The following is a 24739-nucleotide window of genomic DNA, read 5'->3' on the forward strand; positions in this document are numbered from 1 at the left end:
AGTAAATATATAGATACTTTTTTCTCTCAACTAATTACACGTGAGGAACCTAAACTCTTCTCAACAAGTGTGTTTCGAGAGCTGGCATCCACAGTACGTGTGGCTCGCTGGTGACATTTGCGTAATTTGTGCAACGCTTCACCCCCGCACCATTAAATCCTCGCCGCCAAACCCATTAACAGCCATTCCCTCCAGAGAACTCCATTTACGCAAGTCTCTGGTGGAGCAGCATCGACGACGGTGGCATCTTTGCCAAGCGTCTTCGCTCGCTTTGCCTCTCTCCTGGTGCCACATGCAGAGCCTGATCCCATGGTATGGTCGACACTGAGGAAGGGGGGGTTCGGGGGAAAGAGGGTGGCACTCGGCGAGGCCATCTGGGTGTCCCATCTGCAACACGGTTGTGGCTGCGACTCTTTCGCTCTGGCAGCCTGCAGCGAGCGATTACCAGCAACAGGCCCTGATGACAGGGGCGTGAGGCTCCCCAGACGTATCGAATGACGTGAGGCGTGCTAATAATAGGATGCTGTTGAGCTCAATAACCTGGTTATCACCAAAAAGGTGGCGAGAGGAAGGGTCTGAAATTGGTTCCGTTTTTTTATTCAACCTTTATTTAACCAGATAAAAAAGCATTGAGATAAAATCTCATTTACAATGCTGACCTGGCCAAGAAGGCAGCAACGTTACACATAACACATAACACAAACATATAAAATACAGAGAACACAACTAAGAAAACAAAAGACGAAAAAGCAGTCACTACATTGTGCACATTAGGACAGTAAGAAAGGTACACTACTTATTTCTGCAAGAGCAGCTGGTGCTAAGGACCTCAGACAACTTCAATTTAAAACATGCTATTGAGTGCCCTCAGTTTTAGGCTTGATTGAAGGTCAATCCAAGACCAAGAACCATAATAAAAAAGACTCATTTTTCCAGTCTCAGTACCAGGTACCTCAGCAGGTACCTGGAATCGTAACCAGGCACTGGATCTGAGGTTGTGAGAGTCACAAACTGGAGCAAATCTGGCATATATGTACAGTGGAAGCTTACCTAAAATGGCTTTATACATTAATAAAAACCAATGCTGCATCCTACGCATAGTAAGTGAGGACCATCCAGTTAGGCTGTACAGTTTGCAATGATGAGTCATATAGGGTGCATTTGATATATAACGCAGTGCAGCATGGTAGAGTGGGTCAAGTTTGGCCAAAACATTGGGACAGGCAAATCTATAAATTGTATCACCGTAGTCAAGCTGGGACAGGAATAAGCCAGAGACCAACCTTTTACGGGATGAAGTTGAAAAACAACATTTAAGTCTGAAAAGCAAGCCAAGAGTGAATTTCAATTTCTTTGTTAGAACTTCAATGTGGTGTTTAAAGTTTAGATTTCTGTCCAACCAAAAGCCCAGATATTTGTAGGTATCGACAAACTCAACAGAGACGCCATCAAGGGTGTCAATGGAGAGGCAAGAGGACACTGACTTGGGAGCAAAAAGCATTGCTTTGGTTTTCTTACTGTTCAATAGCAGTTTGGAATCAAGAAGTGCATGCTGCAGCGTGATAAAATCAGATTTTAAATTGGAAACGGCTATATCCAGAGAAGGAGCATATGAGTATACAATAGTGTCATCAGCATACATATGATAGGTAGAAAATTGCATCTGATTACAAATATCTAAAATAGAGCCCTGTGGAACTCCCTTCTTCGAGGGACAGTACTACCCAACCTGACACATTGAGTACAGTCAGTTAGATAACTTTGAAACCAGCAAATGGCGTTATGACCGAAACGAGTCACCAACATAACATTAGACAGAATGTGGTGATCTACAGTGTCAAATGCTTTGGCTAGGTCAATAAACAATGCAACACAAACTGATTTTGTATCCAAAGCAGCCTTAATATCGTCTCAGACTTTCAGACTGGCAGTCACAGTACTGTGCTTTGATCTGAATCCAGATTGCATAGGGTTAAGGATGTTGTGTGAATTTAAAAAAAGTTGAAACTAGGGACTCAAGAATCTTTGATAACACAGATAGATTTGAGATAGGACGATAGTTATTCAACTCAGTGGGATCACCAGCTTTCAAGAGGGGCGATACCATTTACCGTTTACGCAGGACAACAATTAATCAATTGGCAATATCCGTACAGACTAGGGGTGTAACGGTATCCGTATTCGTCCCGAACCGTCACGGTTCGGACGTCACGGTTCGGATGTCACGGTTCGGCACATGCAGTCACACGACGAATACGCATTTTTTATGAGTGGGAAAAAAGTCTGTCACTCAGGGCAGTATCCATTACACTATATATAATCCAGGGGGCGGTATTGCGCCTAAAAACTGTTTGCCAGCCGCCCTTTAACAACAAATGAAGAACAAGAAGAATACACAACTAAACGAACAAAATACAAGAAGAAGAAAAGTTAGTATGGCGATTTTAGATAACACACAGGAGCTAGAAGAGGAGACCCACCTGTGTCTTGTAAATCAGCTGTGTGGGAACATTTCGGGTTCCCTGTGGACTACAATAACGATGGAGTGCGAGAGGTGGAACCGTGAATTCTGTGAAACGTTACACCCCTAGTACAGACATGGTGTTTTATGTGGAATGTGAGCTGCAGTGACCTAACAAACACTCGTGAAAATATTACTTGTATCATCTTCGAGTCAGTGGGAAGAATTTGTCTTAAAGCAGCCCTATGCTCTTTTTCAGGTTTCATATTTGTATTTTTACTTGCTTTAATGTTCAAAAACATATTTATTTTTCTCATACTGCCTGTGCTGCAGCACCTACAGTATTTCCACCCTCTGTCTGAAACCATAGCCCAGTCTGCTCTGATTTGTTAGCTGGCCGGCTCTGTTGTGAATTGTGCTTTGAGATGTCTTGACCCTTAGCCAAACACGGACAATGTGCTAGAGCGCTAGCCAGTAGAAGCGCGAGTGTCACAAAGTGATGTGAACAAGTACACAAAGGAGTCCAATGAAGGCACTTCAGGCAGAGGGGGGAGTGTGTGGGAGATATACATGCACAAAAACCTGTAAAACACACTACAGGGAAAACCCAAAAACGCATAATATGGCCCCTATAAGAATGTTCGCCCTGGCAACTGAGCTACCTACACGTGAGCTGTGGACACACCATCATGTAAAGCACAAATACACTCACTGACCTTTGTTCTCCTGAGCCATGCGTAGCGCCTGCAAGGACGTCTGCGGGCTGATCTCCAGCTGGCACACCAGGACCTTTGCATGACTGATGGCTGGAAGAGCTTTGTGCAGCTCCTCACTGCCCAGCAGCATGTTGGCACCAGCCACGATCACAATGGCATTTTCACCTGCCCGCGGACACCAAAAGAGACGTGTGAGGAAACAACAGCCACCGTGTGATGACTTTGACAACCCATGGGAACTCTCAACTCCATAAATAGGGCTAAATACGGGATGTGTGATGTAAGAAACTGTGGGGGCTTACTGTACTTTGAATGTTTTCACACTATTTACAGTATGTGTGAGGGCAATATAGCAAATGACCTTAGTATAAAAAGTGAACATTTTCTGTGTCAACTAGGACATTAATAGTCAAGTTTCCCTCAAAATTGTAATGCCTTACATACTTTTTTTCAAAGATTTTTTAGGGCATCCGGTGCCTTAATTATAGAGACAGAGTTGAAATGGGGATGTTTATGTTTATGTTTATTAAGGATCCCCATTAGCTTTTGCTCTCGACAAAAGCTACTCTTCCTGGGGTCCGACACTTAAAACAATACAACAATAATACAGCAACATTTAGGACATAAGTCCTGACATCATTAATAACATTAAAAACATTAAAAACATCACCAATATCATCAACAACATGCGATCAAATTAAATTAGGGTTCACAGCTCACAAGGGTACATGGTCATTAGTAGATGGCCCTTCAATCTCTTCTTGAAAGAGGCTCTGGACTCTATTTCAGTAAGGTAGTTTGGCAATGAGTTCCATTCCTTTATAGCTCTATAAGACACAGAAGATTTCAGAAGATGTGTCCTGGGTTTAGGTGCCAGTAGATGGCCTGATGTAGCTTGTCTAGTCTTATGGTCATGCTCGTCTCTTGTGTAAACTATTCATCATAAAAATACAGTGGTTTTTTGCTAAATTGGAAATTTTTTAGAAAAGTGATAACACGAGATTGCAGACGTTTCTCAACTGGAAGCCATGATAGGCTTCTATGCATAACTCCAATATGAGTGCGCTTCGAACAGTGGAGAGCTAGTCTGGCAGCCTTGTTTTGAGCTATTTGTAATTTCTGTAAATGTGTTTTTGCTGCTGATGACCATATGACCGGACAGTACTCAAGATGTGACAAAACCAGAGACTGAATGACTTGTTTCAAAGTGGTTGGTGTTACATACTTTGTACATTTTCTCGCCACAGCTATGCTCCTTCCCATTTTAGTTACGATACTGTCAATTTGCTTTGTCCACCGTAAACCAGAATCAAGAACAATGCCAAGCAACTTAGTCTCGTTGACCTGTTCCACTGGCTGACCAGCCAGTGTCAGGGTTCATTGAGGCTTGCTGCTTAACATATGTCTGGATCCGAACACCATTGCTTTTGTTTTTGCAATGTTGAGTATCAGTTTGTTATTGTTGACCCAGTCTGCTATGGCTTTAATCTCTATTTTAAGTAGATAGTTTAACTCACTGCATGTTGATGCTGTACTGTACATCGCGGAATCATCAGCATACATTATTACACTGGACTTATTTAATACGTAAGGAAGGTCATTTGTCTTTGGGTCCAGAAAAGCGCTATATAAAATTAATATATTATTATTATTATTATTAATATAGAGTACAACAAAGGCCCAAGCGAACTCCCCTGTGGGACCCCACACTGCAACACCTTACTTTCAGAAAAGCTCCCATTGAAAAACACTCGCTGCCTTCTCCTAGTCAGGAAGCTCTCCATGACAGGCAGGCAAATGCTTCCCAGCCGGATTCACACCCGGGTCCTCCGCTTAGGGACCAAGCCCCCGGTACATGGGCTGCTAACTCTACCAATTGAGCTATGCGCTGGTCCACACCATAATATACCTATTTTCATTGTTATCATATTGTAACCTTTCAAATACTTAAAATAAACCCACATAAACACTTATGTTTTGTCGTGCATTTGTGTGTTGTTCTTCTTGCTTTGTCTTTCACCGCTTAAGGAAAACGTTTAACACATTTGACTAAATTGACGCTTTCAAACTAATGCAGCATGGCATGTGGACAAGAATTTAGATGATTCTTTTTTTTTTTAAATCAATCTCTTATAACAAATTTCAGTTGGACTTATTCTTTCTTTAAAATCATTGCATTCAAACACCTAATTCCATGTTAAATTGTAGAAAAAGGGATCCAAATCCAAGACTGCATCCATATAACATGGGATTATTTTAGTAATCTAAATGTGTAAAAGTGTATTTGCAAAATGACAGAAATTACTCTCCATGGAGAAAGTCTTGGATTGTTGTAGATTGGAACCTGTGTGTGTGTGTGTGTGTGTGTGTGTGTGTGTGTGTGTGTGTGTGTGTGTGTGTGTGTGTGTGTGTGTGTGTGTGTGTGTGTGTGTGTGTGTGTGTGTGTGTGTGTGTGTGTGTGTGTGTGTGTGTGTGTGTGTGTGTGTGTGTGTGTTGGTTTTAGTCACTCCAACACTTGTGTGTCAATGCGCCACTAAATGCACGGACGTACAGCTTGTGTGTAGGTGTTTGTGTAGTAGTAAGAAAGAGTTTACTGGTAGCAAGCATACACTCGTGGTTGAGCCTGTACAGTATAAGGCAATTTCTACAACTGAAAGAGTGTTTGGGATCCCAGGAGGATGCCATACGCTAGTGGCAAAAGAAAAGCATTTACCTGCATCGTTGACAATGATTGAGGCAGCTCCTGTGGCTGCATCAGATGCTTGCCCGACAAAGTCTGAGACAGAGGGAAAATACGAAAGGTGAATAACAGAGTTTGAAAGTATCCATTATTTGTGTTTCATAAAACACACTTGTCACCATAGTAACTTCTATAATTGCTTGGAATTCCTTTGGTTCTGTCTACGAAGAGACAGGCCACAAACATCTGGAGTCTGATATGAGCAACTTTTGAAAAGCAACTTTATTTTAAACAAATTCCAATTGGTTACCCACCATTGGACATAACAATAGAGAAATCTCCCAGTAAATCCAAAAGCATGAGCAACTAAACAGAACTGACAAAATACAGGCAAAAAATAATCGCTCTGACCGTGAACTTCTTACCATGCAACATGGAAATGGCAACCAATTTGGCAGCAGTAATGCAAGAAAAAAAACGTACCTGTGTTTACACCATAGTCTTTGAAATTCTGAATGTAATTGTCTCCAAAGAAGTCTTTACCAACCTAGAAAAGATGGAAAGCAAAACGATTTCAACAAAGAGAGTGTAAAGCGGGGTCAGACTTGGTTAGCGGCAACTTTTGAAAAGTGGTATAGTCAAACCTCAGTTGGGTTGGATTTTCGTGTGCCCTGCCAGCATACTGGCATGGTGCCGCCGCCGAAAATGTGTAAAAACTAACACACAAAGTCAAGAAATGCACACACGCGAAAACACACGACCAGCTGCGCCAAGCCTCGAAGACACGATAACCCCGCCTTCACGCCTCTTCATACCCACCTCACGTTCGTTTTCCTTCCCTCCTTCCCCTCTTCCCCTGCTCCGCATTGGGATGTCCACATCTGTAGCTACTTTGGGTTGTGGAAGGGGTCCCCACCTTGCCCCGAGGCGCCTACTTCGAACCCACGCTTTCCAAAAAATGTGCCAAAACGAGGGCACTTCTAGCTGCCTGTGATAATGGGTTGGGCTGGTATTGGCTGCTTGGCCCCAATCTCTTTGAAGAGTGGCCTTACGGCTTGGATGTTTTTGACAAGCCCGGGTGTCTATTTTTGGGTTCTCCCCATGCCCGGAGAGCTCCTCCCGCACTGGGTTGTTATCGATCGGCCTCTTTGTTCTGACAGAGGTGGGGCTTCGGTGCTTTAGTGCGCGGGTTGAAAGGCCACGCTGAGCGTACTGATTGGAGACTCTGGGTTGTATGGTATGGGAATAGGCTTGTTTGAAGGCGTGCAAGTGTGGGTGGGCGTATGCATGCGGTATAGTATTGATCAAGAGAAAATGAGGCATGGAGAGTTGATGAAATGAATGAAGTGTGAACGAAGCTGCAATGTTTTGGGGAATTGTTAACTAGTTGGCGGACTATGGTAGCTGTGTTTGTACTGAGTTGGATGTAGATGAAACAAAAGTTGGACAAGCAAATCAACTTTTTTTTCCAAAATGCACACATTAATGCTTGGAACCAAATGTGCACATATAATGTAAATCACAGCAACAGTGTATTTCTGCAAACTTGATTTCAGTGTCATACCTTGCAGACCATTGCGGTTTTGGCTCCCAGTCTTGCAGCCTGTATGCACTGGTTGGCCCCCTTCCCTCCAAAGCCAATGAAGAACTTGTGACCATGGATGGTTTCCCCAGCTTTTGGTAGTCTTGGTGCCTGGCTGAGGTAAAAAAAAATAAACAGGTAATTAGCACCATTTTATGGAGTTCACCTCCATTCAAAAGAACCTCAAAGGATTTAGAGGATGTAAGAGTATTCTACCTAAAAACATGCTTTGGCTGGATTTTGCAGTCCTAATTAGATTTTTCATCTCAACAGTCTCTTCACACTACAACTAAAAGTTTGAAAATGTTCCTTCAAACTATGAAAAATGTGTTATTTGGCAGTGTGAGCGTTCTACATTGAAACCAAGAAGTAAAGGGAGATGTCAAAATGTGAAGATAAACCTTCAGGGCCAAATCTTTTCCTGGTTGAGCTCTTTATTTATCACTGGAAGACAATAGGTCTCTGTTGAGTCTGCTGAGGATTACATCTTTTGGTCTTGGGAAGGGCTTTCACAAAAAAGGTCAACAAAGTGCAATCTTTGCCAGAATCAATGGAGCATTGGAACCCCACTCCCTAACACCCCTTTTTACATACTTAAACTCAAAAGCAGCAATAAAACCTAATGTGGAGTTTGCTATTGGCTCATCATTGTTAAAGTCATTCTCAATATTTTACTGAATATGTGTCCATGCAAGTTTCTCAATTTGTGCAAATGATGCAACAAGCAAAAACCATAGATGTCTCAACTTGATGTTGGCTGCACTAGTAATCTGTGACTCATCAGGGTTGGGTAAATTCCCGCCCTCCCCCTCGAGGTTGATATGCCACAGGTGGCTGCCCTCAGGAGGAGCTGTCTGTTCCCTGATTTCTCCAGTCACAGAGCCAGAATGAGTGGTGAGTAACATGGAGTAGAGACAACAGACCACTTCATATTGTACGTCAGAATGCTGTGGTCTGGCTTCGGGCAATCCTGGCCCGGGGCCAAAGGGTTTGCGGGTGGCAAAATGTTGTCATAGACTTGTTTTCCCCCTGTTGTTGCTCTTTCTCATACTGCGAGTGTGTTTGTGGCAGGTGTGCTGTTACAGTAAGCTCACTCTATCCCAGGATTTTCAGTAACTGAGACGCTGGTGGCAAACACTGGAGGCGGCAATAAATGCTGCTGTTTTTGCACACCGGCGTGTGAAAACACTAAAGTGCCCAAAGCTATAACAGGATGTAGGGTCAATGAGACTGAAATGTGGTGAGAAGGAAACGGAACAAAGGTTGAACACATGTAAACACACACACACACACACACACACACACACACACACACACACACACACACACACACACACGTATTGTTATTGAATATGTAGAATAGGTAGGAAGCCGTTTAATAATAATAATTTCCCACATGTGTCAAAGCTGTTTCTCTTGGTGAGAAATAAATCCTTGCACATGGACTCCCATATGTACATTAATACAAATATTGTGTTTTTTGGGAAAAACTGTTTCACATCGTTCATTCAGGTCTTTTATATTGAAAAAAGAGACACTAACACCACTGTCATATCTGTAGGCTACGCTAAATATGACAATCGCTAGAAACCGGTTAGCTTTTCTCAACACCAAAACAACTAGCCTAGCTGTCATCCCCTTTGGCTAAGCTAATTGCCTCTTATGGTGGTTTTCTATTTTGGCATACAGATATGGCTTTTGGAAGAAAAAGCATATAAAACATTTCCTGGAATTGTTTTGTGCTAAGCTAAAAAACAGAAATACATATGCTAAGCTAAAATTAGCCTTGCTAACTGTGGCTCTAACTTATGCTAGACAATGCATCCATCTTCTTATGTAACTCTCTGCAAAAAGCAACTACAGTAAGTGCATTTCCTAAAATGGCAAACAAATAATAATTTGTATTTCGTTGAATTTTTACAACAGTGGTACTAAACATTTCAATTAGAACTTAGGTTTTCTGTTACAAGGATTGCCCTCATAGTGGCAAACGTATTGAGTCAAGAAGATGATGACATACATGTATGGTGGAATGTATCTCTACATTATCTATTAGTTTATTTCATTTTCTTTTGTCTTTAATCATTTTTTAAGTGGAGTGCACAATGCTAGTAAACTAAATGATAGCAAGGGCATTTCACGTGTAGAGACTTGAGTGATTATCATGTAAGAAGAAGCATGTATCTGTGTCCGCCATAGTCACTAACAAATGTTCTGCCTTCCCATACGTTGACGTGTTCATGGCTTGAGATTTTCATACAATAGTGATGAATAATGAGCACAACCGCAACATTATCAATATAACATTTGGCCGTCAGCCACTTTAAGGCGGATAACTGGAAGGTAAGATAAACAGATTTCCAAATTCTTAAATAAACCCACCTACGCCTCTTCATGCCAAAGAGACACTTGGCTATTGTTGTCTGTGGTGAGTGCACCAAACAAACAGGGCAGTTATGTGCTAAAGTGCAACCTCGGTGCGTTTTCTCCCATGGAACCAAAAGGCCAGAGCAGGTGTTCAGTGACGTGAAGTGTTTGCTTTGAGGCTGGCTCTCATTTCCCTCTCCTCCGTCTCTATTAGAGTCATTCCTCAGCTGTTGGTGAGCAACATGGGGAAGCAGACTTGGACAAAAAAAATTGAAATGCTGTTTTTGTCGAAAAACACAACCTCCAACGTGAACTAGCTTTTGGCAAAATAATAAATATTAAAAGATTTTGCTTTTGCTTGTAAAAATGTCATATAATTACGACAATAAATAAGGATACTACATGGTTGTATTGCTCACAGAATCTTTTTTAATCAGTGTGTTAACCTTCAGCTCTTGGTGTGCCTCAGCTTTTTGAGCCGATTAATGCACCACTCAGAAAATATATTTTTGTTCACATTTTGTGAAAGTTTCCTTGTCCACAAAAGTCCCTATAGCAGAAGCTCCGGTAAATCAGGACAAGGTGAAGAGACCTAACAAAGAACAGGTTTAGCAAAGACAGCATACCTTACATGGGCATGGTGAGCTGCTTCCCTCACAAGAGGTGCAGTGTCGGAGTAGGACGTGGGCGTTTATTTTTGTGTGGTCAGACCATTTGTTGAAGCCACGTCCATGTTGCTATTATTCACTCAGAAATGGCCTATATCAGTGGATATAATAAGCCACTTATCAACCCATTCTGTCTCTGAATTGAATACTTCAAAACCTTTTAAATTAATATTTTTTACAATTACATTAAAGGTTGGCAGACATATCACGGACACAGCTTATGGAATAGAACAATTCTACTGTAGATTAAATACTACAAAGTTAATATTTTATGATTGAGTTCACTCAATATGTATTAATTTTCAAAACTGATTTTTTAATATCTTTAATTAAAATGATGTTGCACAAAACTTTAAAATGAGGTTAAAATTAAAATAATACATTGTAATACTTCTCCTTAAATGTCAGTTTACTTTTTTTCTCTAACCTTAGATTAAATGAAATGCTGTTGCACAAAAAATGAACAGTTTAAAGTTAAATTGTGATCCAGTGTTTCCTTTAGAATTACAGTTCAGGAGATCTCACTTTAATGTACTAATTAATGTATTTTCTTAATTTCTGCCAGTTGGTGCCAGGCTGTCTCTTCTTCCTTACTCTGTTGCTGTTTTGTCTATTACTTTTTGGCATTTTGCTAAATTAATTGTGGCCAACCATATTTTCTCAAAGTAGTAGCTGTTTAATGAAATCACAGGGACAGATACAGGAAGACATTCCTGCCTACTGCAATAACTGTGCAGCGAATCACCTCTGGCTGGCAGAGAACTCACAGCTCGATAGTTTCTCTTTTGTTAACTGGATTAATATCTTCACACTGTAAATGTTACATTTATATTTAATTGAATATGCCATTCCTTGCACACTTAATAAATAACTAAATAATATCCTACTTTATATTGTGTTAGCTGTAAATTGGCCCTTCAATAGTGTTTTATTTTTCAGAAAGTTTACAGATTTTTATCTTCATGGTGAAAATTATTTGTAACTTTTTACTTCTGTTTTATATAATCTTATTTTCTATTTTGAAATGTGTAACGAAAACCTTTCCCAATTTGGGATCAATACAGTACATCTTATCTTATCTTTACTTATTTTAAACTTAGTTTTGCTAAACTCTGATAAGAATTGTGCTCGGATTAAATGTAACATTGTTACCTGTATTCCACATTTTTGCAAACACTGTCCCACAACCTGTCCCTGAGTAAAAAGGAGGAAGAATACTGTTATTTTGTCTTATTTTTAACCAGTCTATTTGTTGTAATTTGTGCAGATAAATTCATTACAAACCACATTTGAATAAAGGTGTGTTTACTATGCTTTGGTGGGAACACGGTTGTGGTACATTGTGGTTCTGCCTAACCATTTGGGAAACTCAGATTCCAGTGAGCAGGTGATAAGCGCCTCCACTCAGTAGACTGAGGCAGTAGGGGGCACTGTATGGCTTTGACAATGGGTTTAAAGCACGAGAAGCCCTGCTGTTCCTCCTCTTTGTGCACTGCAGACAGTAGACCTATACAACATAACATTTTACTATAGCTGTAAAAAACAAGGATAGTATACTCTTGCTTGGCACACTTATAACAAAGCACCATAGAGATCTGAGTGTGTTCAGATGGCAAGACCGAAGAGTGTGTGCCCCCGCTGTCTGCCACTCAATTGTGCTGCCACCCAAACACTGGCTGCGAAAGACAACTGGATTGCTAACTTCAAAGCCATGCATATCACTTTGAAGGGCTGCAAATGTATTCCAACTACCCCCTCCCTATCTGACCCCCATCCAAAAAAAACAACCCCACACACACACGCTCCAAAAACAGGCCATTTCCTGTTAGCTTATTAAGGGTCTTAATTGACAATGCCTGCCCTTCAAAGCAGAAAGTCACTGTTTGAATTGCTAACGAGCAACACAATAAATCCAAAAACCTCAGTAGGAGAAGGCATATGTTTTTCATAAGTTGGAACTTGTGAGTGACAACAAAAATGTGATAACTTGCACTCGCTAGAATGTCGAGAAACTTTTTCTGCCACTGGCACAAGTTGTGGTTGTTTATTTAGATCTCCACTTGCTGGCAGCTAGGTGACAGTTCTTTTTCCAGAGTTTCATATACAAATATAAATATAATACAAGCTGTGTGACAAAACTGCCACACACGCTGACAGGAATACAGCTCGATGGCTGAAGCCCATGAAGACGTGACATTACACCGTATTTGCTTTAAATGCTTCTTTTGAGATTGTGTCATTCCTCACAAAGGTCATGGTAAATGAGGATGACAAATTATTTTCTAACTAACCCATTGTGCTGGAGTTGATGACTAATGATTTGTGGGAATGGATGCTACTTGGCTCAACAAATCTCACCACGTATGAGGATGATGCAACACTGACATTTCGGTAAGCAGCAATTATACCAGATCTTCTGCACACTCTCTGAAAGTGGAGTCAGATATACCATGGGATGGGCACACCTACATCAGCTGTCAATGACTTAATCAATGATTTGGTATTTGTACAGCAATAACAACCTGCTGCAGATCAGTGGATGTTTTAGAACAGCAGCTCATGTGTGTAAAGGAAGCTGAAGTATATGGAAATGCACCAACCCATCCCTATTTAACGAGAAGTCTGCTCACTATCATTGCCTAATGGCCTAAAAGCTGTTTGCCACACTCTTAAACCAGGGATTTTCCTTACATTATTATGGCGTTAAGGACAAGTATTAAAAAGCCAGAGACATTATCTAATTTTGGACAACTTCCTCTATTCTTGAGCAGACAGGAGGGTGCAGTCCATTTCAAACCATGATGGAAAATACCCTCGAGCCTTTATGCCATATTTTCCACATGCCTGCAAGTCACCAAAGGAAAATGGCTGTTGTGGTTTATAATAATAATTATAATAATAATAAAGGGAAAGATGTTCAAACAGAGACACTTGACCGTTTGGTCAGCCACACCCACTAAATGACTGATAATATGCCTGTCGAGTTCATGAGCAAACACAAACATAGTGCAGTTTGCATTGATAACGAGAGAAGATTTTCTGCTAGAATTTCGTAGTTATTTTTGAAGCAAAGGCTTTTTTGAATTCAGACAGTTGTACTCAAAGCCAGACTTTCTAGCAGTAACTGTACATTTTGCTTTATGAAATGATGACTTCGGAATTATTTCTCAGCTGTAATTACATGAGTGTCACATGACTTTGTTTGATTTTTGCCTGCTGACTTTCAATGGCAAACTCAGGGTTTGAAAAAGTTAAGCCAATGCAACAGGGGTTGATTCCACTGGTCTTAAAAAGATGACCAAGTGTAAAGAAGTCAATGAGAAAATGACCTTACTTCTCATCCCTTTATACCATCTTTCATAACTTTTCCTAATGAGTTTTTGTTCCCAATTGCTAGTTTATAGTCTTTTTCAATAGAGCATGATGTTCATCTTGCAAATTATGGTCCCATTTAGAATCAAATTGTAGAGCAGAGTATGAGGGCGTGGCTACCCTGTGAAAGACAGGTCATGTTGATGTCTGGTTTTTGTTCTCTCCGTGTTTTTGTTGTTAGTTGTTTCAACTTCTTCACAGTGTATTTTCATTTCATCCACTTCTGGTCCCAAAAAAAGATGGCCCCCAAAATGCCAACTAATTTACATCTCTTATTTACAGTCCATAGCTGACTCATGTAAAACAGGAACCTAGTACAAGGTGGTTACTACTGTACGTATAAGATGGAAAGATAAAGATATCATTGGTGACATTGGCAGCTACCAATGTTCTGAAGAGGGATTTTCCAACGAAATACATAAATCATTGTCAGCATATTGGAATTAGTATATGTGTGATTTGGTGAAAGAGAAACATCTTGTAGTTCAATTGAAATTCCTTGGGGAACTTTTTTGTTGTTGTAACTACTCTTGCCAAAGCTTTAAAAAAAAAATCAACTTTTTTGTGTACATTTTCATTATTTAAAAACATATTAAACAAATCAGTGTTGAAATCTTCATACAAAGCAAAACCACATGGATCCAGACCAAAAGGGTAAGAAACATTTTAAAATAATCCTAATATGATCATGAACAGTTGCCCAATGTCCTGCTTCCTGTTGGGCCCACCTGAGGAAGCACAGGAGTTTCCTGAACCCATATTTAGACAAAGATGTTGTACTCAGAGCGTTCTCATAAAACATAAGGGTAATTAATGGTCATTTGTAGACAAACACAAAGTTTAGTATGGGCTAAATGAACTCACCTCACCAAGTCAGTCATACAGGAGCCAACCACCATCACATCAAACCTCTCTTCAGTCATGATCTGATTAGGAAACAAATTGGTGTTATTAATAAAGTAACAACACTCATTTCCAGACATAATATATGGTAAATAATCTTCATTTAAATTCTCAACATTTGTCCAGCCTTTCCTATCAAATATTTTGAGAAACGAGGACAAAATCTAAAGCACAGCAGACTCCTTGGGGGCATATCAGGCAAAATATGTAAACTAGTTTCCCCACCAGCCTCCAAACAAAAATCACTTGATATTCTTTATCTCCCACATTAGCATGAGCTTGACTGAAATGAGAAAGAAGGTAAAAATAGAGCATTCATCGCTGGCTGAGTTGGATAGGTTCCAATCTTATTGGGGGTGGAATGGAGGGGTATTTCAATGCTACACCATGTGAATGCACTGCAGCCCAGCGAATTCTATAATTAATTCAATCCCCGGCTTGTATCTGAGCTAATGCTAGTGTGTTAATCTCTTCAAATCTCTGCCTAGGCAGTGGAAGACTTGGAAAGCCTGGCCGCTGGCTGCAGGATGGCTCAATTCTATCTCCCACAACTCAAAGCATATTGTCTTCCTTGGGCAGGCATGAAAAGCTAACCTCCACATCTCCACTGCAGGAGAATATTTTATGAGATCTGCATTGTCCAACCACTTTAAATAGCACTGAACCATTTTAAAATGGTCCATCGCTTCTTGAGTTCAAGGCAAAGTTATCATGGAGTTGACCAACCTGAATTAGTGTTCAGGTTGGTGCATCTAAATCAGGGGTGTCCAAACTTTTTTCTCCGAGGGCCAAATACAGAAAGATATACGAAGGGCTGGGCCACTCACTAGGTTTATTGCCTCATAAGTTAAGTTATAAGTGCCATCACTGTAGACAAAGTTAGCCAAATCAATCAAATATAGGTAAGTTCTTCTTGATACTTGAAAATGCTTTAAGAAAAAAACAGCGTATACATCACAGCTCTCCAGAGGGTTTCATTTATTTTGTTAGCAGCTCATTCCTTAAAACAGATAGATTTCAAGCTTGTTTTGTAAATAAGTTATTGTTTCAACTAAGATTTGTTTACAAATGTTTCCAACTTTAATTGATTGAATTTATTTGAAAGGTGGGCATGCCATGAATACCGTGATATATATGTTTACATATATATTTAAGTAGTACAATATATGACAAGTTTAATTTGTGGCCCATATTTCATTATACTATTTGAATCAGCTGGGGGCCGTTTCAAAGTGGCCTGTGGGCCGCATTTGGCCCCCGGGACGTAGTTTGGACACCCCTGATCTAAATGAACATGAATGAATGACTGAAAAGTAAAGATTCCCTATTGTGCTTTTTTGGGGTTTTCCCTTTCCTGTAGTGTGTTATTTAGGTTTTAGTCATGGTTTTAGTGCATGTCAATGGTCTGCAAAGTCTAAAATCCCCCGATTGGACTCCTTTGTTCACTTTGTAACATAGTGATCACTATGCAAAACTCAAGCTTCTATTGGAAAGTGTTCCAACACATTGTGGGACATATCTAAGCGGTTGACCAATCACAACAGAGCTGGCCAGCTAACCAATCGGAGCAAGCTGGGCTCTGGTTTCAGACAGAGGGTGAAAAAAGGTGCTGCAGCACAGACAGTATGAGAAAAATAAAGAGCTTTTTGAATATTAAAGCATGGAGACATGTCATAGTGGAGGCACTAAATAAAAATATGAACCTTAAAATGAGCAGAATATGTTCCTTTAAAGCTAATACTTTGGGAAATTAACTTATCAAAGCATGCTCTCAAAAGGCTGCAGTCATGTGTGAAACTACTTTGTCTAAAGTAGTTTCAAACATGAAACTACTTTAGACAAAGTAGTTTCCACACAATGGGTAAAACAATTAAGACTGAGTTATAATCAAAAACCCAGAGGAAAATTAAAAAAACATTGTTGGAACCATTTAAAAAACAACAAAAAACTACTTGTTTTGCCTATGTCTTCGCCGGCAGTCAATACATTGAAAGTTAAGAGAATGGCTATAATCACAGAAAAACATATTATTTGACCCCTATCCCACCAAACACAAACACGCTTTGTTTGCAAAAGCTCTTTTATATTATTCAGTGTTGTAGTGGACTCTAAGGACATAATTCATCATTGTCTGTGGTTAAACACAAGCAATCATCTTGTGTGCCTTTTCTGTGATGTTTTACCTTCACACTAACACAGTAAGAGTGTGAAGTAAGTGTTAAGAGTAAAACATTTCAAATTATTTTCTGTCGTTTTAGCTACAGCATCAAATGTAAGAATGTTAAAAAAAACAACTGTTGAAGAATGTTGAACTGCTAAGACAACCCTAATGCCATCTAATCAGGTACTGAACATCACTAAAGATTGGGCGATAACCAACTAGGGCTAACAATAATAATTAAATATGATCATTGATGGTCTTTCAATGGAATCATATTATGAGGAAATTATATATCTGGATAACATGAAACACAACAACCTCATCTCCATGACCTAACAGCCGCATTTGACACGATCAACCATTCCATTCTCATCAACCGCCTCCAGTCTTCCATTGGCATTACCGGTACTGCCCTCTCCTGGTTTAAATCCTATCTCTCTGACAGACATCAATTCATCTCCATTAACAACTCCAAATCCCCCACAGCCCCCGTCAATCATGGCATCCCTCAGGGTTCTGTACTTGGTCCCCTTCTGTTCATCATCTACATCCTCTCAATTGGACAAATCCTCCGTCAACACCAACTCCAGTTCCACTGTTATGCTGATGACACACAGCTCTACCTCTCAACAAAATCAATTTCTCCAACCACACACTCCCAGCTCAGCACCTGCCTCACTGACATTAAAATGTGGATGCAAAACAATTTTCTAAAACTTAACTGTGACAAATCGGAACTTATAATCATTGGCCCACACTCACTTATCCGCTCAACCCAAGATTTTTCTCTTACCATCGATGGCTCCATTGTCAACCCCTCCACTCACATCCGTAACCTTGGCATCATCCTTGACCCCGCCCTCACTTTCCTCCCTCACGTCAACCAGGTCACAAAAAAGGCTTTCTTCCATCTAAAGAACATCGCCCGCATCAGACCCTCCCTCTCTTCGACCACTGCTGAAACTCTGATCCATGCCTTTATAACATCCCGACTGGATTACTACAACAGCATTATTCATACTAAAACAACTTCAATATGTCCAAAACTCAGCTGCCCGCTTGCTCACCTCCATCCGACGCTCCGACCACATCACCCCTATCCTCCATGACCTCCACTGGCTCCCCATCAAACACCCCCCTACCTCTGTGACCTCATCCGACGACACACCCCCACCCATCGCCTCAGGTCTACTGAAGCTAACCTACTGCAGCCCATCAGGACAAAGCTCCGGACCTGGGGTGACAGGGCCTTCGCAGCAGCCTCCCCCACACTCTGGAACTCCCTCCCCAGCCACGTCAGATCCGCCAACACTCTCACACCATTCAAACAATCCTTCAAAACTCATCTTTTCACTCTTGCCTTCAACTCCTAATCAACTAACCACTTGCCCTTATTCCACCTAGCTTAGCACTTTCTACTTTTGTTGTTATTTTTGTTTTACTTGCTTGTAAGCGCTTTGAGCACCAGGAAAAGCGCTTTATAAATGTAATGTATTATTATTATAATAGCAAGCACATTCTTTCGAAAATCCAATGTAAAATATTTTGAGAGAATATAATTTAAAGATTGCAGTTTTATTTTGTCAGAACGTGTAAGGTCCATATATAACCCACATTTTAGTTAAAACAGGAGAGTAAATGCACTTAGTTACATTACACCACTTTGCTTATTATGTTGTGCATATACATTATTTCTGTGCAGGCTCTGTTAAAGATAAGCGTGACAATCACGACTATTTTACAGTAGCCTACAATTAGAAATATTAAGATTATTTTAAAGCACCTAAATTACGTGTGTGTTCAACTCTGGAATTAGATGAAGACTGAGTGGGATATCGCCATTAGAATATATACTATATATTATAATATAAACTTGTGCAGAAATTACCTTTCATTCAAATGTGCTCTTGGCTTCTTGCAGAGTTGAGAACTGAACACAACACCCCGCAACAGAAAAGAGACAGTCAAAGTGCATAATGACAGCTGGGAACGTTATAGCTATTGCCTGGCCCAATATTGTCACTTTATTAGTGCATGCGCATTTTGTGTCGTCTAGAATGTATTACGTATAAATATGGAAAACCAAAAATAGTAAATGAGTTATATGTTACCGCAGAATTTGGTCTAGGGAGTAAAAACACTATTTTTGTCAACAGGCATTATAACAGACGGCTAAGTGGGGGGCAATCAAAAGGACCCTAACAACATGTACCGGAAATGTTAAGTGCATGAAGTAAACATTAGAGTTAATGCTTAAATGATCTGACTTCCAGCTCTTTCAGGTACTCTTACCTACACCGCATGTTGTATCAACATTAACAATAATAGATAGATTATTTTTTAGAGTAAGCTAGTTGTTCAAAGTGTAGCAAACTGAAGTTCCGTTCTGTGGTAAGCTAACAAGCTAACGATAGCAAGCTTACGAACATATACACTGACATAAAATGTAGAGTACAGACTAATATCCCCCGAGATACTGAGTGTACTAGTTTACCACAACCAACGTGTACAACATAAGCTTGATACTAACTCTATTTTATTTGTATTTTGTCATTCATTGTGGCCTGTCTACATTATAGTGAGGGAAAAGGGGTTGGTAGTGTCATAGCTAACATTGTACAATGGCCCTAAACGTTACTTTGGTTGTATCTTAACTATCTAACACCCAGGAGTTGAATAAACATCTGCCTATTTTGAGCTAGAAAGTTACAAATCAGAAAATAACAGGAAGCTGTTTCTGACTGGCATACAAACATTCCCTTGACACCCGGATATGACAGCTGAAAAGATGTTGAATAATGTTATATAATGTCTTTTGACACTGTCATGTAATGTGTTTTATTGCTCTGAATGCTGTTGTTGTTTACCTGATTTGTGTTATACTTTCTCTTCATTTAATTCTCTCAATATTTTATTCCATTCTATTTCTATGTAAATACTGCTATATTTTATTATATTTGTTAGTGTTATTATTATAGTTTTCTTAAAATAGTTCTCTATCTGTGTTTTTAATTTTTGTTTTACTTGTATGTATGCACCATGACATCAATTAAAATTCCTCGTGCGTGTCAACCTACCTGGTAATAAACCGGTTCTGATTCTGATTCAAGAAGAATACAAATGAAAATAACAATGTATGTGGTGTACATTAGCTCATGTCATTTGAATCTCCAGTACAAATACATGCTTGTTCCTAGTACATTACATTGCATTTAGCTGACGCTTTTATCCAAAGCACAATAAGTGCGTTCGACCAACAGAATACAAACTTGAAGAAAACAGAATCATATAAGTACATCAGGTTTCATAGAGCAAAAACATTTCAAGTGCTACTCAACTGGCTTTAGGTAAGCCAGTCCTTTATTAGTATATAAGTGCTTTGTTAATAGTTCTATCGCTCGAAGTGGAGTCGAAAGACATGAGTTTTCAGTCTGCGCCGGAAGGTGTGCAAGCTATCTGCTGTCCTGATGTCAATGGGGAGCTCATTCCACCATCTTGGAGCCAGGATAGCAAACCCACGTGTTTTTGCTGATGGGAACTTGGGTCCCCCTCGCAGCGAGGGTGCAGCGAGCCGTTTGGCTGATGCAGAGCGGAGTGCACGTGCTGGGGTGTAAAATGCTGTTTTTATAAATAACATAAAAGCTTTTCTGTATATTGTATCTCCACAGACTCATCACTCAGAGTGGATACAATGAACGACATCTCCCCTGAGGCGGCCCTTCACAGGATCTCCCCTGAGCTGCGGCCCTTGCTGTGCAGCGTTGTGAGGAACGGCCGTGTGGGACTGGACTCCACAAACTGTCTCCGAGTCACAGACCTCAAAACTGGGTGAGAAACGCTTTTGAAGTTCGTCATGTGGAACTCAGCGGTTCCATTAGTACATGTTTCTCTGCAGTGATTTGGCCTTTGAATTATATGAGAAAGATTGGTGGAATATAGGGGAAACCCTGTAAGCATGATATTATATTTGTGTAGTATTTGTATACACATAATGAGTCAAGACTACAGTGTACCCAGTCAGAACTATAGTGGAGTTTGGATATTGGAGTAACTGGTACTTGCAGTATTTTTGCTAAATAGTAAGTCGTTTTTGCCACCTTAAGCACTGCAGGCACTGTTCCATCGAGTTCCATTATATTGGAGAGAAGCAGACATTTCTACAGACAATAGCTCCAACGCTCAACAATTTACAAGAACAAATTATCTAGAGAAATAGCACTACAAGTCTGAGGAGGACAAAATATGTATTTTTATTTTTGGGAGAACTGTCCCTTGTACAAATGACAGGCTAATGTCAAATATATTAAATCCTTGTTGTGTGAGTCAAAAGGCCTCAAAGTGACAGAGTAGTGATTTGGTATCAGAAAGACAACAATATGAAGTGTGCAGAATTAGGTTTAATCAGTGTTAGTCATTACATTTACTCAAGTACCATACTATTTTGAGATAACAGTACTTTCTGCCCTTGCTACATTATACTTCCACTCAATACATTTTCATGTAACATGTATATTCCAATATAAAAAACACATGATATACTTACTGTATGATAAGATATGGTACTGCACAATAAATGCACCTGTTTAAAATAATAAATAATGTTTATGTATTAAAAACAGGTTAATATAGTAGCCTACTTTATAATAACATAATATGGTGAAAAAAAGCCATTGTGCATAGTGAATACTTTTAAAGACCATAGTATTTGTACTTTTCTTTAAGTCAAAAAGAACCTTTCTGATTCTCACTGTATTGTGTTCTCAGGCTAGTAGACTGAACATGTATTTGGTTGTTTCCATGTTCAGATGTATATCTCTGACCCCCGGTCCCTGCTGTGATCGCTTCAAACTTCACATCCCCTACGCTGGAGAAACGCTGAAATGTAAGTAAATGATTCATCTCCTAACAGTTGAGTGTCAGTTTGAAGAGTCAATAACATTAATTGGGTCTTACGTTGATGAGTTGTTGTAGTTTGGCAACACTTTTTTGGAAGCAAATGAAACAAATATTATTAGGAACCATTGCTTTGCCTTATCACTTCACCAAGAAGCAGTCAACTAAGCTAGGGCTCAGCCAAGGCTTGAATCAGGCTCGTCTGTTCATCTGTATTTTAATGTATTCCTAGATTGATTTGTTTTGTTGCTGATTGAACAATTCAAACAGCGACTGCAAAAGTCCATTTTGATTAAATTCCTTTTTTTGTGCACTAAATTGTAAGTGCCCACATCATTTCAATTTGCAGGCTTCCCTCTTTGCTCATGTTAGTTAATTAGTCGCCTACAACAATGGGTCTGCACTAAAAAAGAAACATTTGTGTTAAATAAATGTAATTTCAGCTGAATAATAACAACACATATTCAGGACACTTCAGGGGAACCTTTTGTTCCTTTCCTGTAGTGTGTTATAGGTTTATGTGCATGTTAATGGTCTGCAAAGGCTAACATCTCAAATGTATGAAAATAAATGGGCATGTTTTAAAAAACTAATACGGAACAGAGGCTTAATGAAAACAGCGGACATAGTCTGGCAGGTATTTTGGTCGACTATTAACATGTTGACAATTAAAATACCCTGTACACATTGGTAGGACTGTAACAAAATGCATGATTAACCAAACAGCACTGTGGGAATGTTTTGTAATTGAAGTTTTAAAGGCGAGACCAAAAGCACCCACAGGAATTCTTTCAGTGCGAAAACAAGATGAACATTTGTTGTGATTAAGGAGGTGTTCAATCAGTGAGAGGAGGGCAGTAAACATGCTGTCGTTGATGCAACTGAACCTTTACTGGAAGGGTCTCCCCCTTCTGAATCACTCCCCACATCACAGACTTTCCTGTGTGAGCATGCGCTCAGTGATTATAAACATGACTCAAAAGCTTCATGAGATAACTGTCAAAGCGACTCAACAGATGCATACAACGCTCGTTAAATACCCAGTTATCAAAATGAATGCATCCATTATTTTACACATTTTCATTCAACAGAGCTCAAGGCAGGGTCTTTCACCCATATTGTCACCCACTTCCAAGATACAGTAGCCTTGCCATACATGTTGAAGTGTTTTATTTTGAAACACCTCTAGTTCAGTCAAATGTTCTGTCAATGTCTTATCAAGTTAATCTCAGCTTCCCAGTTGAATTGAATGTTTTTCCCAGGATCTTGTCATTGTTAACCTTTTCCTTATTTAAACAAATACATTACATTTACATTACATGTCACTTGTTAGACGCTTTTATCCAAAGCGAATTACATAATCTCTGAAGAACCAGCACCTTACCGTGGTAGAGAGGTTTGTGTGCCCTGATGAATCTGGGGGCTGTGTTGTCTGGAACCTTGTGTTCCTGGTAGGGTCTCCCATGGCAAATTGGTCTCAGGCAAGGGGCCAGACTAAGATTGGTTCAAAAGACCTTATGAAAGACGACACAGGAAGTGAGGATACCCGGCCCGGAGAAAGCCCGGGGTCCCCTTCTGGAGCCAGGCCCAGAAGGAGGACTCGTCGGCGAGCGTCTGGTGGCCGGGCTTGCCACGGAGCCCGGCCGGGCCCGGCCCGAAAAGGCAACGTGGGCAACACCTCCGCTTCTCCGTCCCGCGGGCCCACCACCTACGGGAAACAGCGATGGGGTCGGGTGCGCTGCCAGAAGGGTGGCAGTGAAAGCGGAGGGTCTCGACGGACCAGACCCGGGCGACAGAAGCTGGCTTTGGGGATGTGGAACGTCACCTCTCTGGGGGGGAAGGAGCCGGAGCTTGTGCGGGAGGTGGAGCGTTACCAGTTGGATCTGGTTGGGCTCACCTCTACGCACAGCGTCGGCTCTGGAACCTTACTTCTGGATAGGGGTTGGACTCTATTCTTCTCCGGAGTTGCTCAAGGTGTGAGGCGCCGGGCGGGTGTGGGGATACTCACAAGTCCCCGGTTGGGTGCTTCGTTGTTGGAGTTTACCCCAGTGGACGAGAGGGTCGCCTCCCTACGCCTGCGGGTTATGGGGGGGAAAACTCTGACTGTTGTGTGTGCTTATGCACCCAACAGCAGTTCAGAGTATACGGCCTTCTTGGAGACCCTGGAAAGAGTCCTGTATGGGGCTCCTGAAGGGGACTCTTTAATCTTGCTGGGAGACTTCAACGCACATGTGGGCAATGATGGAGACACTTGGAGGGGCGTGATTGGGAGGAACGGCCCCCCTGATCTGAACCGGTGTGGTGGTTTGTTACTGGACTTCTGTGCTAGTCATGGATTGGCCATAACAAACACCATGTTCGAACATAAGGATGCTCATAAGTGTACGTGGTACCAGAGCACCCTAGGCAGAAGGTCCATGATCGATTTCGTTATCGTATCATCGGACCTGAGGCCGTATGTTTTGGACACTCGGGTAACGAGAGGGGCGGAGTTGTCAACTGATCACCATCTGGTGGTGAGTTGGGTCGAGTGGCGGGGGAAGCCTCTGGATAGACCTGGTAAGCCCAAACGTGTAGTTCGGGTGAACTGGGAACGTCTGGAGGAGGCCCAAGTTCAGGAGGCCTTCAACTCACACCTCCGGCGGTGCTTTTCGGGCATTCCTGTGGAGGTTGGGGACATTGAACCAGAGTGGTCGGTGTTCAAAGCCTCTATTGCCGAAGCCGCGGCGGGGAGCTGTGGTCTCAAGGTCCTAGGTGCCTCAAGGGGCGGTAACCCTCGAACCTCCTGGTGGACACCGGTGGTCAGGGAAGCCGTCCGACTGAAGAAGGAGGCCTTCAGGGATTTGTTATCCCGGGAGACTCCCGAGGCAGTTGCAAGGTACCGACAGGCCCGAAGGGCAGCAGCCTCATCCGTGGCCGAGGCAAAGCAGCGGGTG

At 41.0% G+C, this 24739-nt stretch overlaps 2 protein-coding genes across 4 annotated transcripts in view; one reads left to right on the forward strand and one right to left on the reverse strand.

Moving 5' to 3' along the window:
* rbks (ribokinase) overlaps positions 1–18868 on the reverse strand; it is a 43532-nt gene extending 24664 nt beyond the window's left edge. Inside the window, exons 1-6 of the mRNA XM_034206016.1 lie at positions 18799–18868; positions 14711–14772; positions 7422–7554; positions 6341–6404; positions 5891–5953; positions 3178–3342 (exon numbers count right to left, since the gene is read on the reverse strand). Of these exons, the coding sequence (XP_034061907.1) occupies positions 3178–3342; positions 5891–5953; positions 6341–6404; positions 7422–7554; positions 14711–14769 (484 nt within the window). The 5' untranslated portion in view covers positions 14770–14772; positions 18799–18868. The remainder of the gene's footprint in view (positions 1–3177; positions 3343–5890; positions 5954–6340; positions 6405–7421; positions 7555–14710; positions 14773–18798) is intronic.
* Positions 18869–19096: 228 nt separating this feature from the next.
* The window catches only part of babam2 (BRISC and BRCA1 A complex member 2), an 88272-nt gene continuing 82629 nt past the window's right edge, over positions 19097–24739 (forward strand). For 2 of the 3 annotated variants that reach the window (XM_034205953.1, XM_034205955.1), the window contains exons 1-3: positions 19097–19192; positions 20579–20738; positions 21716–21792. In XM_034205953.1, the coding sequence (XP_034061844.1) occupies positions 20602–20738; positions 21716–21792 (214 nt within the window). In that variant the 5' untranslated portion in view covers positions 19097–19192; positions 20579–20601. Of the gene's footprint in view, positions 19302–20578; positions 20739–21715; positions 21793–24739 lie in introns of all 3 variants that reach the window. The other variant, XM_034205954.1, reaches the window with a different exon arrangement.

Source organism: Gymnodraco acuticeps, unplaced genomic scaffold (assembly GCF_902827175.1).
Source record: "Gymnodraco acuticeps unplaced genomic scaffold, fGymAcu1.1, whole genome shotgun sequence".
In the NCBI taxonomy this organism is placed as follows: Eukaryota; Metazoa; Chordata; class Actinopteri; order Perciformes; family Bathydraconidae; genus Gymnodraco; species Gymnodraco acuticeps.